This window comes from Amphiura filiformis, chromosome 8 (genome assembly GCF_039555335.1).
Source record: "Amphiura filiformis chromosome 8, Afil_fr2py, whole genome shotgun sequence".
In the NCBI taxonomy this organism is placed as follows: Eukaryota; Metazoa; Echinodermata; class Ophiuroidea; order Amphilepidida; family Amphiuridae; genus Amphiura; species Amphiura filiformis.
The window spans coordinates 9,527,770-9,544,570 of NC_092635.1; the positions used below are offsets into that span (position 1 = coordinate 9,527,770).

At 36.3% G+C, this 16,801-nt stretch overlaps 1 protein-coding gene across 6 annotated transcripts in view; it reads right to left on the bottom strand.

Annotated features, from left to right (window-relative positions):
• Positions 1–943: 943 nt before the first annotated feature.
• Positions 944–16,801, bottom strand: part of LOC140158586 (proton channel OtopLc-like) — a 53,467-nt gene continuing 37,609 nt past the window's right edge. For 3 of the 6 annotated variants that reach the window (XM_072181730.1, XM_072181732.1, XM_072181731.1), the window contains one exon: positions 944–6,471. In XM_072181730.1, coding sequence (XP_072037831.1) covers positions 5,525–6,471 — 947 coding nt within the window. In that variant the 3' untranslated portion in view covers positions 944–5,524. Of the gene's footprint in view, positions 6,472–12,883; positions 16,128–16,801 lie in introns of those variants that run through there. The other 3 variants (XM_072181727.1, XM_072181729.1, XM_072181728.1) reach the window with 2 other exon arrangements.

Below are 16,801 nucleotides of genomic sequence, written 5' to 3' on the forward strand. Positions count from 1 at the left end.
TTAGAACACAAAAGTGCAACTTTTTATTTCGTATCTTCATCAGGGTTTGGACTACCGTTTCTTTAATTCTCAACCAATTTCAACAAATAAGGTCTTAAATCAGAGCTAAAAAGTAGAGGCATCGGCTGCTTGTTTTAATTTTGACACATTTGTCTTTATTTAGAATATACAGGGGTGAACACAACTGCTACCTTAATTCTTTTGCTTACTGTAGTCTTAAAGCGTATGTAGCTGGGAGGAAAATCCGACGATCAATTGAAAATTTTGACCTTTCATATTGAAGATTTTTTTTCCAAAAATACCTTTTTTTTTTTGGTTTTTTGGGAAAAAATCCATATCTTTAATACGAAAGGTCAAAATTTTCAATTGATCGTCGGCTTTTCATCCCACCTACATACACTTTAGGTAGAAATCATCAGATTTATAAAGTTTACTTCGAGTACTGTTAAATATCAAAAATATCAATTTTAATGATTTGCCATAAAATGTGTATTACATTGCGAATTTCAAAAATCAAAATTATTTGATATCAGAAGGCCATTCTTCGTATTCAGAATGCAATTCGATATGTCTGATGTGCTCTAATGTCCCACAATAAATACTGTCCAAACGCTCATACCCCTTCCCTTAAATGTCGGATTATAAATGGTCATAAAAACGTTTTAGAACGTTTGGTATGAAAACACACTACAACAATATGTGCAAAATTTTCGTCTTGCTGACTTTGTTATCACATTTGTCAACACTTGAATAACATTATGTAAAAATACTTGCAGTAAGTTTTCAAATCATTATTTTTAATGTTAGGAAAACGTTCTATACCCTTTATAATCCCTTTATATAACCCGAAATTTAAACGTATTCTGACAACCTTTTATAATTTTTTGCGAATATTATCGAAAACGTTTTGTGTTTGGTGGAAAATGATTGCTTAGGTGACTGAATTATAGGGCGCATAAAATTAAAGACAACAAACAAACAATTAAATCAATCAAAGACCACGTTGATATCGAGAACGTTATTGTACATTTTATGTATATTTTGAAAAGTGCAACTTCTTCTGAAAGCATCAATTTTGGAATTTGAAACGGGAGAACTTTAGAAGTATAGAAAAATGTATCCCCTGTTCACAAATTTAAAAAATGTTCAAATCAACAAAAAATATGCCAAGTTATACGATGAAATGATTTGTAAATGTGGACGATGGGTATTTTGGAACCCTTTAGTTTGCACCCACTCTGTGATTTAATGACACCTCTTTTTTTTCAAATATTGTAAATATTTCAACTAAATGGTCTCAAATTCCGGGAGAGGAAGAAGAAGAAGAAGAAGAAAACAGCAGTAGTTTTGCAATAAAAGAGAAGAGTTTTCCTTCAAACAAAAAGAATTGGACATAATACATCTTTCTAAATGTAAACCAGTTTTATTATACGTACAATTTATTTTCTCAATATTTCAACAATATTGATCATTTTTGGTCATAATAAATATACATATTTGTGCAATTAGAAATTCATCAATATATTTATAAGGTAGAAGGTTATGCAACATGCAAGCTCCATTTGAAATCAACACCGACCTTTTAAGACTTTATTTGTTGAAATTGGTTGAGAATTAAAGAAACGGTGATCTAAAATCTAATGAAGAAACGAAATCAAAAGTTGCACTTTTGTGTTCTGATCAATGAAAGCACGACGCTAAGTTTTAACGTGCTAATCAATGGAAGCGCAGCGCTAGTACTCTTGTTCACGAACGTTTTGTGTACAAATCAACAGGGCATTTAATGCAGCAAACTGCAACTTTTAAATTGATATCTTCCTTGGGTTTTGGGATTGCCGTGTCTTTATTTCTTGAACAATTTCAACGAATGAGGTCTTAAATTCGAGCTAAAAGATGCAGCCATTGGCTTCGAGTCTCTTTATTTCTTGAACAATTTCAACGAATGAGGTCTTAAATTCGAGCTAAAAGATGCAGCCATTGGCTTCGAGTCTCTTTATTTCTTGAACAATTTCAACGAATGAGGTCTTAAATTCGAGCTAAAAGATGCAGCCATTGGCTGCTGGTCCCAATTATGACATATCTGTCTTTGTTTAGGATATACAGGAGGTGAACATAACTGGTACCTTAATTTTTTGGCTTACTGTAAATAACTCCAACATACCGAGTATAGAACTAAGAATAGCGTCCTAGTAAAGACACAAAACGTACCATCATTTAGAATTTTACCCGCTTAAATTCATTGCATAGTGCTAGCTATATTGTTGATAATTGTGTGTATCTGCATACAGAGAATACGATGATAGGGGCATCTATACAGTACACAGTACTTGTGACTTCGATTCACGTGGTCCAGCACGCACCGGCTTGAAAGATACCATTTTTTATTGTGAACATGCTCTGGATTTTTAAACTATAAACAAAAATTCCATAAATTAACTTCATAAAATAAAAGATTAGATTACCATACAAACGAAACAGTAATCTTTATTTTTACATAGATTTTTTAATAATGTTTTCAGTCTTCATTTTCACTAAATTTAAAATAAAATTTGGCGTATTTAGAATTTAAATTAAATACTCTGCTTTCTAAACCAGATCAGTTGTACCACGATTAAGTATCACGAAATCTTTATATAATATGCAGATAATATTCATATTCTTTTGTACATAGGATGCTTCAAATTGTACACCAAAAAATATTTCATTGAAACCTCTTTAAAGAAATTTTATTAAAACACATTTAGAAACAATTTCATTTTGGCGTATTCTGCTGTGATCATGATAGCGGTGAAGATGACGACAGCAATAATACTGATGATGATGGCGATTATCATGCGGTTGTTTGATGTGATCATTTAATCATTTTTCTAAAACATTATCATATCAATTTTAAAGTGAGATCAGATGATAACAGCATAGTAAGTATTCAAAAGAGGGCGGCATACAGGGTTAGCTAACGGTGACTCACAGTACGGTCAAAGACGATAACCGTTAAAAATCGATATGCTGCCCTCTATAGGTAAAGTATTGATCCCTTGTTCTCTAATTCAAATGTAATGCATGCCAAAAATGGATTTACCAAAAGCCGAATCCGGATTCGGCCGTCTGCCGAATTCATAACGATATAATGTTGAACTCTAGACCTAAACAATACCAACTGTTATCACAGTAGTAGGCCTATACACATGTTATAGCTATCTTTAACATAGATTCTCGTCTCTATATTTCTGCTTTTTGTTTATTCTATGAACTACACATCTATGTACAAATCGAGGACGCTATCTACATACATTTCAAATATAATATAAATTAGCCAAATAATATGAGTTTTTCCTTACATTTCATGAAGTGCTTGTCAAAATAAAGTTGTTAACAGAACGTTTCAAATACACATAAAGCCATTATTCAGTATTATGTTAAAATCACGACACATGTTGTAAGCCTTATCTATTTTAGTCATGTCTTACAGCATATACATTGTTCTTTTTTACATGTATTATACTTACAACATTGGCCTACATGCATACATTGTTCTTTTTCTTACATGTATTATACTTTTAAAACTATATACAAAATTCAACAGTAATATATTTTAAGAATATGTACAATCTACAAGATCTCTGTCGATCAGAATTTTCATTTTGTGACCATAAATCACGACACATGTTGTAAGCCTTATCTATCATGTCTTACAACATATCGAGGGTTTAGAGCCAGAAGTATAACTATGTCCACAATTACATGTTACTCATTTCACAGAATTAACCGTCCATTTGTTGCCGAAATGAGTAACATGTAATTGTGGACATAGCTATATACTTCTGGCTCTAAGCCTCGATATACATTGTTCTTTTCTTACATGTATTATACTTTTAAAACTATATAGAAAAGTCAACAGTAATATATTTTATGAATATGTACAATCTATAGGATCTCTGTCGATCAGAATTTTCCTTTTGTGACCATAAAAACATAACCACCCAGCAAACACAAAAACGTTTTAAAAACGTTTTAAATAAGTTATATTTTGGCTTTTGGTTTAGGTAAAAACGTTTTAATAACATTAAAATGTCGGGTTACATAAAGGTCATGATAACGTTTTAAAACGTTTTGTATGAAAACACACTCCAACAATATTTTTAAATGTTTTCATAAAATGTTATTGCAGACATATTTGCCAAATATTGTGTCAATGCTTCAATAACATTATGTTAAAATATTTGAAGCCAGCAAACACAGAAATGTTCTTAAAATGTTTTTTTCAAAACCTTTTAATAACATTTAAATGTCGGGTTATATAAAGGTCATGAAAACGTTTTTAAAACGTTATTGAAAATATTTTGGGTAAACATTTTTCGCAAAATATTTTTTCAACCCCAAAATAACATTCTGTTTAGAATGTTTTGTATCAACTTTTCAAGAATGTTTTTGGAATGTTATTAAAACGTTTTGATACCCTTTATTATAACCCGGCATTTAAACATTTTTTGTAAAACATTTTTGTTTGCGGAGCAGTAGATTATCAAAAAATGTTTTTTAATGTTATCAAAACGTTTTATACTCTTAATATACCCTTTATATAACCCGACATTTAAACGTTTTCTGACAACCTTTTATAACATTTTGCGAATGATGTCGAAAACGTTTTGTGTTTGCTGGGCAGTAGCTGTATTAGAAATAAGGCGGGCCATCGGATCAAATTCCCACCCTACGTGTCCGCAGAGCCCGTGACATGAGTGAGCCGATACACCACCCTACGTGTCCGCCGAGAACGTGACATTTTGATAACAAAGTCAGCAAGACGAACTCGTGTATGCTTCAGAAGTGGCGTTGTTGTTTGTTTGTTTATTTGTTGTTGTGGGGGTTTTTTTTTTGGGGGGTGAAACGACCAATTCATTGTCCTCTAAATCGATTCTGTGCCCCTCCATTTTCTCGTGCTTCGTGCACATTTCAACAAAAGTTCAACGTGATTATAACCAAATAAGTGGTATTTGTGCAAATGTTAGCGCGTTCCACGTTTAATTGATTCGGGAATTGGGTGCATAGACACCATTCTAAATTATATCCTTACTTCTGGTCATCACACTCCCTAGCTACACCACTGTACTTCAATATTAATCCTTTTCATATCAAGTAAGCAAATGCTTTCGCCCGTATTTATCATTACTATTAACCAGTGGCGTAGCGACGAGGGGCAAGGCGGGGCACGTGCTCTCGTGCGCTCCGCTCGCAATTGTTTCAAGAATTGGGGAAGGCGCCATTATGTATCCTTAGCTATGGGCGCCACTACCCCTAGCTACGCCACTGCTATAACTCCACGGCTGATGTTTTAAAAATTGTACCAAAAAAGTGCTTTGCAACATTTATAATGTGTAAAATTCACAATTTACCTTCTATTCAGGCACGTACAAATTGACGAGGGTCTGTAGAATTTTAGACCTACGAGTCCAGTTGCGGAACACTACTGCTAAGTTACAGCACTGCTCACACAACTTCACTTTCAATATTTCATTGATAATCGATATTAGTGATAATCGTCATAGTCAGCAGATTTTTCTAAACTCCATACATCAAAGAACATAACCGTGGAATGGAATCTGAAGAGAATATCAAAAGGTCCTGCTAGATGGACAATCACGTACCAGGCGGTTTTACCGTAGTACTCATTCTCTAGAGGGAAGATATCGTACCCTCCTTTCAATTCATAGGTACTGAGCAGCCACCACGTGACATTACAGACAAGAAGAAACATTAGCGTCTGCTTGGTGCGAGTATTACTTCCACCTTCCGGTGGCCTGCGATGCATTGCGTCCATGATTAACACACACTGAAGAATGGCTTGCACCATATGAGTCAGTTCGTCGAAGAAAATCAAACCGGCGTATGATTCAACGCCGACGCTTTTTGCCGAAGCAACTAGAGTGTAAAACCCTTGTAAGAAAGATCCCGATACACAAAGAAGCAATAAGAAGGTATCTATGATATGAGATGGTCTTTTGCGATGATCCACCTGCCATCCACCTCTGTGAATACCAATGAAAGATCCCACACACGCTGAGATACAAACTACATTCATGAAGGTTCGATAGCCATGGTAACTTGTGTAGTTTTGAATAGCTTTTGCTGCATCACCAAGATAAATAATATTCAAAATCAAAACGATGAAACCGCACATTGCGCAGATAATGCCGAGCAGAAGTCCGCATTCAAAACTAAAGGAATACTCGTTACCGCGACTTGTTTTACAATGATCCACTCTTCTTCCAATGTTCTTCCACATAATGAAGGCCATTGCACCAGCAATGATGCTGTATTCAATGGTGAAGGAATAGAGAAAGACAGATGCCTTGTGAACAGCTGCTGTAAGGCCAGCTTCGTTTTCGCAGATGTCAAAACCAGGATCGCCGGTTGTATCATTGTACGTTGTAGTTGTCGTGTTGTATCCTCCTCCAATTTCTCCAATTAGAAGACCTGTACAAATATGAAGCACACAACAACATATAATTGTTAACAGAGCTTGTAAATGTATGGGTATCGGAAAGAGGATTGATAATAAAATATACATCAGATTGGTATTGCATAACTATGGCAATCTCAAACGTAACAAATGCAGTGGTATCCGATTTCCCATTACACAACCTGGGTCTCAATAACCAGTTTCGAGCTTATTGCAATATCCTGAATATAGAAAATTATTGCAAAATATTAAATAACCATATTATGATAAACGAATGAGCCAAACGATGATCACATACTTCCCATGATATTATTAACCTGAAGGTAGAATATTGATGATTGAATGAAGGTTAGTGGAAAAAAAATGAAAAATTGTTAACTTCTGGAAATAAGGGGAAAATGATAAAACAATGGTAATAAGAGCATGTCCAGCAGCCTCCTTATGATGTCTTCAGCGTGCACATCAAAAAGACTCCATCAAAAGACTACAATCCTAACGGAGTCCTCTTCAATACCCGACCACTTCTTACATATCCTCACTTTTAATGTTTACATGGTCTTCGTATAGTTATTTCAATTAAGTAGGCTTTAGGAAAGCCATGAATCCTCTGCGTGTTTTCCCATTCATCATGTTCATTGTTGGTTCATCATGTTCATTCAACTCTGCCATTTGCTTCATGCAGCGATGTTTTATTTAGGGTATGGGTTTTCCCATCGTTGATCATTAAAATGACATGGAATATTAACAACGTTCGGTCATTTAATTGGTAGACATCTGTAGACAAATGTAATGACTTTGTATAGCTTCATTTTGTTTAAACACAGCAATTAAATATACTGGATATCGTACCCGGGGGTTGGAGAATATGGGTATTTTGCCTTCCCCTTCATCAACAGCCCCAAAAGGTTGACCCAATATTTTCTTTGGATTGTTTGAAAAAGTGAAGAGTAAAAATATAGGGATAATATTTAAACATTTGTTTATAATTGTCCGCCCTTTTTTCTTTAATAATTCTTTTTGTCACCCCTTCTTCTTCTGCCGCCCTTCCTTTTTGTCGCCACTGTTTTTTTATCCTGAGGGCTCGCGCCGCCAAAACCCTCTCAAAAGGTTATACACTTGAATATAAAAAAAATGCGCAGGGCATGTTGCTTGCATTACGGTATATCACTAAAAAATGACCCGGGCTGACGTCGTATGTGCGCGAATGCCTTTTCAAAAGCCGGGCGACCCACATGTTTTTATATATAATTTTAGTGCATTATACCATTTCCATCCATATTTTTGGTTAAGAATAGATTTTCAAAAATTACAACTAACCGAGCCCGTGAATTTATTAGGTCAAAGATTTGGCAGAAGTTGTGACATTTTTAGAGACAAAATTTTCGTTGACAACATTTCAGATACTAAATTGTTTGTGGTCTCTTTATTTATCGCTTTCTACAGTGTAATTCACAAGTAGTATTACCTTGAAACCTATAATTGCTTATTTTATTAATATTTTGATCTGATCTCCTTTTATGAAATGATAAAAAAAAATCATCTTCGGCAAGTCAACTTTACTTAGCTACATGAATACGTCTCAAAACCCAGTCTATTGTCACACTGTCACGATAGGCGATTGTTTACCTAACAAGGGCTACGAAGCGTTCCTCTTCACACCTAACGAATACTTACTATTATTTCCTCTTGACAAAAATGAACGTAATATGTTAGATATAAAATTCTACCAAGTATCGACTGGGGTTTGAACCAGCAACCTATGGGCCCGTAAAATTATTTAGGATCTCTGGTCAAGGGTTGCTAGGAAGCCCATAAGTACGCCCTCTCTTGAGTTTTGCGTAAACCCGAGCACGTCTACGCCACCAAAATGAATTATTCCTGAAAAAAGGCCTTAAAATGTGAAGAGGGCCCTCTATATAAACCCTCATAAACCTCAAAATGGATTTATTTTGCAGTTATGATTTTCATATTAAGCTCTGATCAGGCGTAACCATTTCGGGCGTTATCATATTCTGTTTGCCAGATTGACCTCATTCATATTTTCTTTAAAATTAATGTAAAGCATTCATTAATTCTAGGGACGGTGTAATTACGTTTGCTTAATCATTTCAGGAAGAGTTTATAAAAACAGAATCAGATCTGCAGCCCGGGATCTGTATAGCCTTAGGAACTTGTGTGTCATACTCATTTCAGATTCATGCGAACGCCAAAACCCTGGCTTAGCTTTTTTTACCCGTTCTTGTGCGTGCGCAGACGTTTGTCAAATCAGAGATCCTAAAATTATTTAGGATCTCTGGTCAAGGGTTGCAAAGAAGCCCGTACGTACGCCCTCTTTTGAGTTTGCGGATATAAACGCGAGCACGTCCATCCACCAACATGTGAATTATCCCTGATAACGGCCTTGACAATGTGAAGAGGGCCCTCTATATGAACCTCAAAGTGGATTTATTTTGCAGTTATAATTTTCATAAACATTGAGGGCATTATCATACCCTGTTTGCTAGACGCCTCACTCATATTTTCTTTTAAAAAACCCGAAAAAAACATTTTAGGAACATTTGTGTGTTATACTCAAACATTCACCCAAGTACCAGACCCGGGATACCAGACACCACGTTTAGAGCAAGTTTCCGTCCAAAGCATTGAGTGGAATGATGCCCAGATCCAGGTACCTGTTTCAAATTCATGTGAACGCCACCACCATGTACCTTACCTTTTTAAACCGTAGAAGGCGCCTGTCTTGCAATGGATCATATTCTTAAGACGATGGTGGCTTACCTCATTTTGATGCAGCAACAGCCCGAGCAACAGCCAATCGTAATCAAAACAGGAGGGTGAGAGTTCATAAGGGCAATGTCGGGAACTTCGGGGTCACATCATGTCAGAACATGTCAGAACATGAGGTATCACCAACAGCCATTTTATTTATTGAAACGAATGGTTGCTGTTCTAACTAGTAAGTGTAGAATAGTTGTTATAACATGATTATTTCATACATATTTTATCGTCTTGATTAATGTGACCAAATAATGTGTGGAACACATGAGATTAACTATCATCTACGGCCTTGGCTTGGACGTGGCTACTAGACATGCCTGGAAGGATACGGACCTTTGTCAATCCAAGTCATAGAGATGAGGTACCACTTGCGACCTTTGTGACCTTTTCCAATCGCAGTTCACGGTAAGTAATCGAGGTTCCCTGGTGTAACACGGGCGATTGAATGTAGTTTAAAATTCCCGGCAATGCCGCACCATTTCACAATTCAGGTGGGACGTATTCGACGGGGACCCAGCTATGGCTGCCATTGAGGTGTAGGAATGCGTGAAATTAGATTCGACTATAGAGGAATGGTTCAAAATGTGTGATGTGTTTTTACAATGTACCTATATAATAGTTTGATACCACGTGATGGATTACCGTCGATTACGCATTCTTTTTTAATAATTTCCAGTACGAACTTCAGTTCAGTGTATTGAAATTATCTTACCTTCTTATCTTATCCAATATCAGACAAGCAAAAAAATACAATCCTGAAATTACAGGATATGAAACGAACATTTTGCTATTGCTGTGACGATTTTAACAAAACATGGGAGTAAAGAGTTTGGCGCTCAAAAAGGCTGAAAATATCACGGGGTCGGCTAAGATTGACTAAATTTGTCGTCATTGGTTTACCATGTGAAGACAAAACTATGGCAAATAATTCCAATAAGTGTATTTATGTTGTCAAGCAATATGTTACTATGCTAAACGCGTTTCGGTGTGACATTACACCTCACTGCACTATAAAGTATAGTTTTTCGCTCTTTTTCACGCGATGCTATGTTATGATATAGACTTAACAAATTCACCTATCTGTAACATTCGACAGTGGTGTAGTGGCTCACTCGTCTGCCAAGCAGGAGTCCCGAGTAGGCTATAGGCAGAAATATATTTTGTGCACTTTGTTCTGTAACGGGGCAAATAGGGCCAAATACGCACATGTGGGAAAATATTGCGTCCAACGTCCAGCCGGTGTTGCCGTTACATTGTCTGCTTTTAATCAGGGAACCTCGGTTACTTACCGAGAAAGTTCGCAAGTGGTATCTCATCTCTGTTGCTTGAATTGACAAAGGTCAGTATCCTTCCCGGCATGCCTAGTAGCCACGTCTAGTCCGTAGATGATAATTATTCTCATGTGTTCCATATACTATTTGGTCACATTAATCAATACGATAAAATATGTATAATCATGTTATAACAACTATTCTATAGTAAATCATGACGCAATGACCAGCGATGACATTTTTTCTATGATTGGCAAGTGTCATGCATGTCAATAATTTTATCTGCGCATGGTCAGAGCCGAATGCTTACTAGCCACAGACCGTTCGACACTTAAGTTAGAACAGGAACTATTCGGTACAATTAACAAAATGGCTGTTGGTGGTAACTCATTTTCTGACATGCTGTGTCCCCGAGGTTCCCGACATTGACCTTAATAACTCTCACCCTCCTGATGAAAGTTTACAATACAATACAATATAATATAACATCGATTTTTAAGCGGTTTTAATCCACCCAATTGGGCAGTCACAACACCAGTTTGGTGCAGAGGAGACACAGTAATGGCTGAGAGGATTCTGACCACTTAGCTCGTTGGATTCGTCTAAATCTTACACATCAGTAATAGTATACAGGTTAAAGGGGCATTGCAAGATTTCACACTAAATGCAAATTGAAGTTTGCAACATGTACGCAAATAACGCAATGTTTGGCCATGTACTACCAATCAGCATTTGAGCAATAGTTCAAGCTTAATTCATTTAAGCATGATAAACTGTTTGAGCGCTGTTAAGTTTAAGTAACCATGTTCAATGGGTGGACTGATCTTTTGTTGTTTAACAATAGGTTGTCATACATACACTGTTTGAGCGCTGTTTAACATGTTTAAAAGATTAAATAACCATGTTCAGCGGGTGAACTGATCTTTTGTTGTTTAACAATAATTAAACAGGTTCTTTATAATTCTCAAGCAACCTGTTTTTAACAATTTAAGCAACTGATTAATTATTTTTTGTTTGAGAAATCTAAACATTATTTACTCACACAACTTGAGCTTTCGTCATCCAGGCTGATGGCGTGATCACAAGTGATCTGGTCCACTGCATTTCGCGCGGTGTTTGGATGCAATCTTACTACTCGGGGATCAAAGTTTGTTTTAGTAGTGTATCATTTATACGTGACTGGGAGAGAAAGAGCCGTCATCGCGGTTGATTGCATTCCCCCCCTCTCTTACGAATCTGTATAGCTTTTCTGATTCTTCTTGATGTGGCATTTGAGTCTTTGTCTAATACCCCCCTCCCAGTTGATAACATGATTTTCTTGTGCGACGTGATCTGCGATCTCCGACTTGTGTTGTTCTGATATTGAAGTTTTTCCATTTGCGCTGGTGAACTTTGTGTCTTTTACTGTTTCCGAGTCTTGTTGGTGTTCTTTTAACGGGACGCCGAATCTTCCTGTCTCACCAACAGCCTTTGCAAGATATTTCGTATAGCGCGTCACAGGTTTCTAAGATGCCTTTCTTGTCTTTGGGATGAAGTAGGATACTTTTCAGTGTGTTAGTTTGGTGCATGGCTGTAGATGTTTCCTTTTGATGGAGTTTCGTCCGTTTTCTTTGACTTCTTTGGTTGCTGGGTTTTAACTTCCATCTGGTGTTTGACTCTGTCAAACTCCCACTTAGGGTAACCTCAGTCCATTAAAACGTTCTTGATCTTTCGCTCCTCTTCCCTTTTGTCTACTTCTTCCGTCACTATGATCTCATTCCTGTCCATGAGGGTTGGTTCTAATTACACCGAGTTTCTGATGGAGAGGTGTTGAGACTTGTATGTGTCTTTTTACGGTAAACAAGCATTTTGATCGGTCCACCCTCTTTACGAGCAATTACGGCATCCAGAAAAGGGATTGTGTTTAGATGTTCTGTAAGCTTATTTGCTGTCTTTCTGAATAATCTCCAAAACATCATCCACGTATCTCCTTCAGTACTTTGGCTTGCAATCTAGTGGTGCTGTCATGGTGGCTTCCGTCTCAAACCACTCCATGAAAAGGTTCTCTGACTTTCTCACTCAGTCACGTATATGATCCACTTCTAAAGCAAACTTTGATCCCGAGGAGTGAGATTGCATCCAAACACCGCTGGAAATGCAGTGGACCCAATCACTTGTGATCAAGCCAGCAGCCTGGATGACGAAAACTCATGTCGTGTGAGTAAATAATTTTTGCATTTGTAAAATAAAAATTAAATTCATCTTATCTACAATCCTACCGATGCGTCTGTTTTACGATTTTAAGCACCTGGTTGTTCAGTTCACCCGTTAAATAGGGTTGTTTAATCTTTTAAACAGCGTTTCTAACAGTAAAGGAGATTCAAAGACCGTAAACATGTTTAAGTGTTAGCATAAGCAGTTTATTAATTAACATATGTTTCAATTATATACATATCTTATTTCCTTTTGCCATGATTTTTATATATGCATGCAGATAAAAATAAGAAATGTCATCTGCAACGCTCTAGTTTGAGTCGTTTACCCAATGTTGGGCGTAATCTTTGATTCAGCAATGAACATATCATCTTACATAACCTCCTTGTGTTTTTTGTGTTTATTTTGCATTTTTGATCAGGTTCTGGAAATGCGCTATATTAAATGCTGTTTATTATTATTATCTATTAGTATTATTGTAAAAGTTAATTTCTTGTTATAAATAATAATAATATAAAGCTACAATCCTTTTTGTCCTTACATCTGTACATTGATGAAAGTCAGTGACTACAAATGACAATGCTCATATATCGTTATATCCTAAGTTTAATTAAGTTACGTAACTATTAGAGTACACGTAATTACGCATAATGTGTCCATGTTTTTAAGAGCGAGTTGGTGTAGCGTTTCCCTTCTCATGCTCAGTGGGTTCAGCTGAGACAAATACGCATGGCCCATCTTGGCAAATGTTCCATCTGCTTTGATCTTATAAATGTACTTTTGTAATTTGCTACTATAGAAAAGATGATCTGCATATCAGTGGGCATATCCCCGTAAAATATTTTTCAAGAACTCCTCCTACCGCGGAATGTGCGAAAGACCCATTTCAATTCGAGTTATTGACAATAAATAGGCCTATCATTGTTTTTAAATATTTACAAAAATTCAAGTGATATATTTATAGCTTTAAAAAAATAATTATTTGCAATGAATCAAAATGTATAATTCCAGGTTACAATATATTGCACAATGATTGAAATATTATATACAGCAATTATGTAATAGAAATACTCAGATTTCTCAGCATGGGTACCAATTGTATAACTGACGAATTTAGGGTGTAACCTAATGCTACCTCTAATCCTATAACCATAACCTTATCTCTAATTCTAACCCTGTTTCAAACTCTAACACGAATCCCATTTCTAAGCCTAACATAGGATGCGTCATGAATCAGTTCAACATTATTAGGCAGCAGAGGCAGAAGTTACGTTGAAATGAGTAACAGGTGAGGTGATCAATACGATTTTTTTTATCAATACGACATTAATTGGATCAATGTTTGCTATACTATTCAGCAAATTCCTTCAGCGGTGTCCGTCTGCTCGTGTGATTATCGCGTAAAAATAACTAGCTCACGCGATGCTACGCAGCTTGACCAGCGAACGAGGTGCCGATGTGATGATGACGTGATTCAATTAGCCAATAACAAGCCCACTTCCGCATACGCCATAAACTGCGCCAAATTCGCCAGCGAAGTTACGTAATGTTACTATGTCAACGGGATCACGCGCTTGAGTAATGAACCACGATCGAAACAATGGCCACACAAAGTATATGGCACTCGAAGACATACCAAAATAGCGTGATTCGGGTAACCAAGAGAAATACGTAACCACTTCGATGCTGAATTGACAGACAGCTGAAGAACCGTGCTAAAATTATAATATAATTTGATAATAAAACTCTAATGACGTAATAACTACTTCGTATATCTTGCATACAATTGCGTGAATAATACAGGACTAGTTCCGTATATTAAAAACCATGTTGTAAAATTATGCCAGAGATGTTTTGATATTCTATCTTTTGATACCATGCGTCTTGCTAATGCTTTGTGTTTCCAAAAACTAATATTAATATCATGCAGCAATTTGCACGACTTAATTCTGAGCAAATGGGCTATAGTAATTACTGATTTTCTTGATTGATTATAGTCATTTAAACATTTTGAGGAATATGCTTGAAGATAATTTTGATATATTAAATAATCAGATCACTTGGATTTAAACAACTCATATAAAGAAATTGACAATTTGATTGATAAGGTCGTGTGCATCTGTTAACTCCACTTAAATACTAAATGTACTACCAAACACTCTAAATTCACACCAGTATATAAAATTTGGTGCATTTGTAGAAGTTGGCAGAGCGCGACCACTTGCATAGCCCGAAACAACCACTAGTGCTTTGGGATAGTCGACAGGGGGCAGGTGCTTCTCGTTTTGATTTGTAACTTTTGAAATTGCACCAAATTTCTTATTATGGTACCAATCTTCGTCAATTTAGAGTGTTTGGTAGCATATTTAGTATAAAATTCTGCATACGACCTTATCAATCATATTGTCATAACACTATTAGGTTTTGGTGTAGGACGGGATACATAAGTGCGGACTTTCTTTATGTGAGTAGCTTATTTCCAACTGTTTGATTGTCCATCTAATCAGTCTAATGAACGTCATCCGTATTGACACTGCCAAAACTCCAGATCTCAAAGAAGCAGGCTGTGGAATGGAATCGGAAGAGAATGTCAAAAGGAGCCGCCAAATGCACGATAACATACCATGCAGTGGCACCGTAGTAATTGTTCTCCAGCGGAAAGATGTCGTAGCCACCTTTGAGCTCATATGTACTCAGAAGCCACCAGGTGATGTTAGTGACGAGAATAAACATAAGAACCTGCTTGATACGAGTCTCTCGGAAGTTATCAGGAGGCTTCCGATGCATAGCGTCTAGAATCAAGACGCATTGTAATATAGTCTGTGCCAAATGAGTGAATTCATCAAACAGAATAAGACCCGCAAAGCGTTCCATGCCAATCGAAGCAGCCGAAGCAACTAACGTGTAAATACCTTGAATGAATGAGCCGGATACACAGAGCAGCAATAGAAAAGTATCTATGACATGAGCTGGTCCTGCATTGTGATCCACGACCCATCCACCTTTGTGGATCATAAAAAATGCCATGACGCAAGCAGTTATGCAAACAATATTGAGGAAAATTCTAAATCCGTGATAGCTTGAAAAACTCTGTTCAGCTTTTTCAGGTTTTCCCAAGTAGATAATGTTAAGGACCAAAATAATGGCGGCACACATTGTGCACATGATTCCCATTAACAACCCACATTCGAAACTAAATGAATATTCATGATCAACATGTGTTCTGTTAGGCTTTACACGCCTGCCAATGTTTTTCCACATAATATAGAACATAGCACCTGCTATAATACTGTATTCGATGGTAAAGGAATACAGGAAAACTGATGCTTTGTAGACGGCAGCACCGAGCCCAGCTTTAGGATCACATTCGTCTAATACTCCTGTATCATTATACGAAGAGTTGTGAGTGTTTCCGAAACCTAAGAGAGCTGCAAGGAACAAGTAAAGTTTAGTTAGTAGGTTGCTTTGAAATCTCTCTGTATGATTGAAATTGTATTGCTGTTCATCTTAGTGTCAACATGTTCAATCACCTATGTATATATAATCAGATCCCTCCCTAGAATCCATGAGCGTAAACTAGTACACAACTAACCATTTAGCGTTTTCGTGGCATTCATGGGTAGTAAGTTCAATATTTAATGCCTTATAAATTAATTAACATTTTGTCAGTTAAAGGCTCTGGTAGCAACGTTTGGACACTATTTTTTGTTGGAAATGATAGCACATCAGACATATCGAATTGCATTCTGAATAAAAGTTCTTCTGATATCAAATAATGTTGATTGTTTGAAATTCGCGGTATAATATACATTTTATGGAAACGATTACAAATTTATATTTTCGATATTTAACAATTCCCGAAGTAAACTTTATAAATCTAATGATTATGTAGCCGGGATGAAAAGCCAACGATCAATTTTAAATTTTGTATTATATCGCGAATTTCAAAATATCTATATTATTTGATATCAAACATTCCGCGCATTCAGGATGCAATTCGATAGGTCTGGTGTACTCTCAGCTCCCACAAAAATACAGTACAAACGTTAATATCTGATTCCTTAATGTAAAAGAGAATTACAATTCTTTGACAACAAAATAT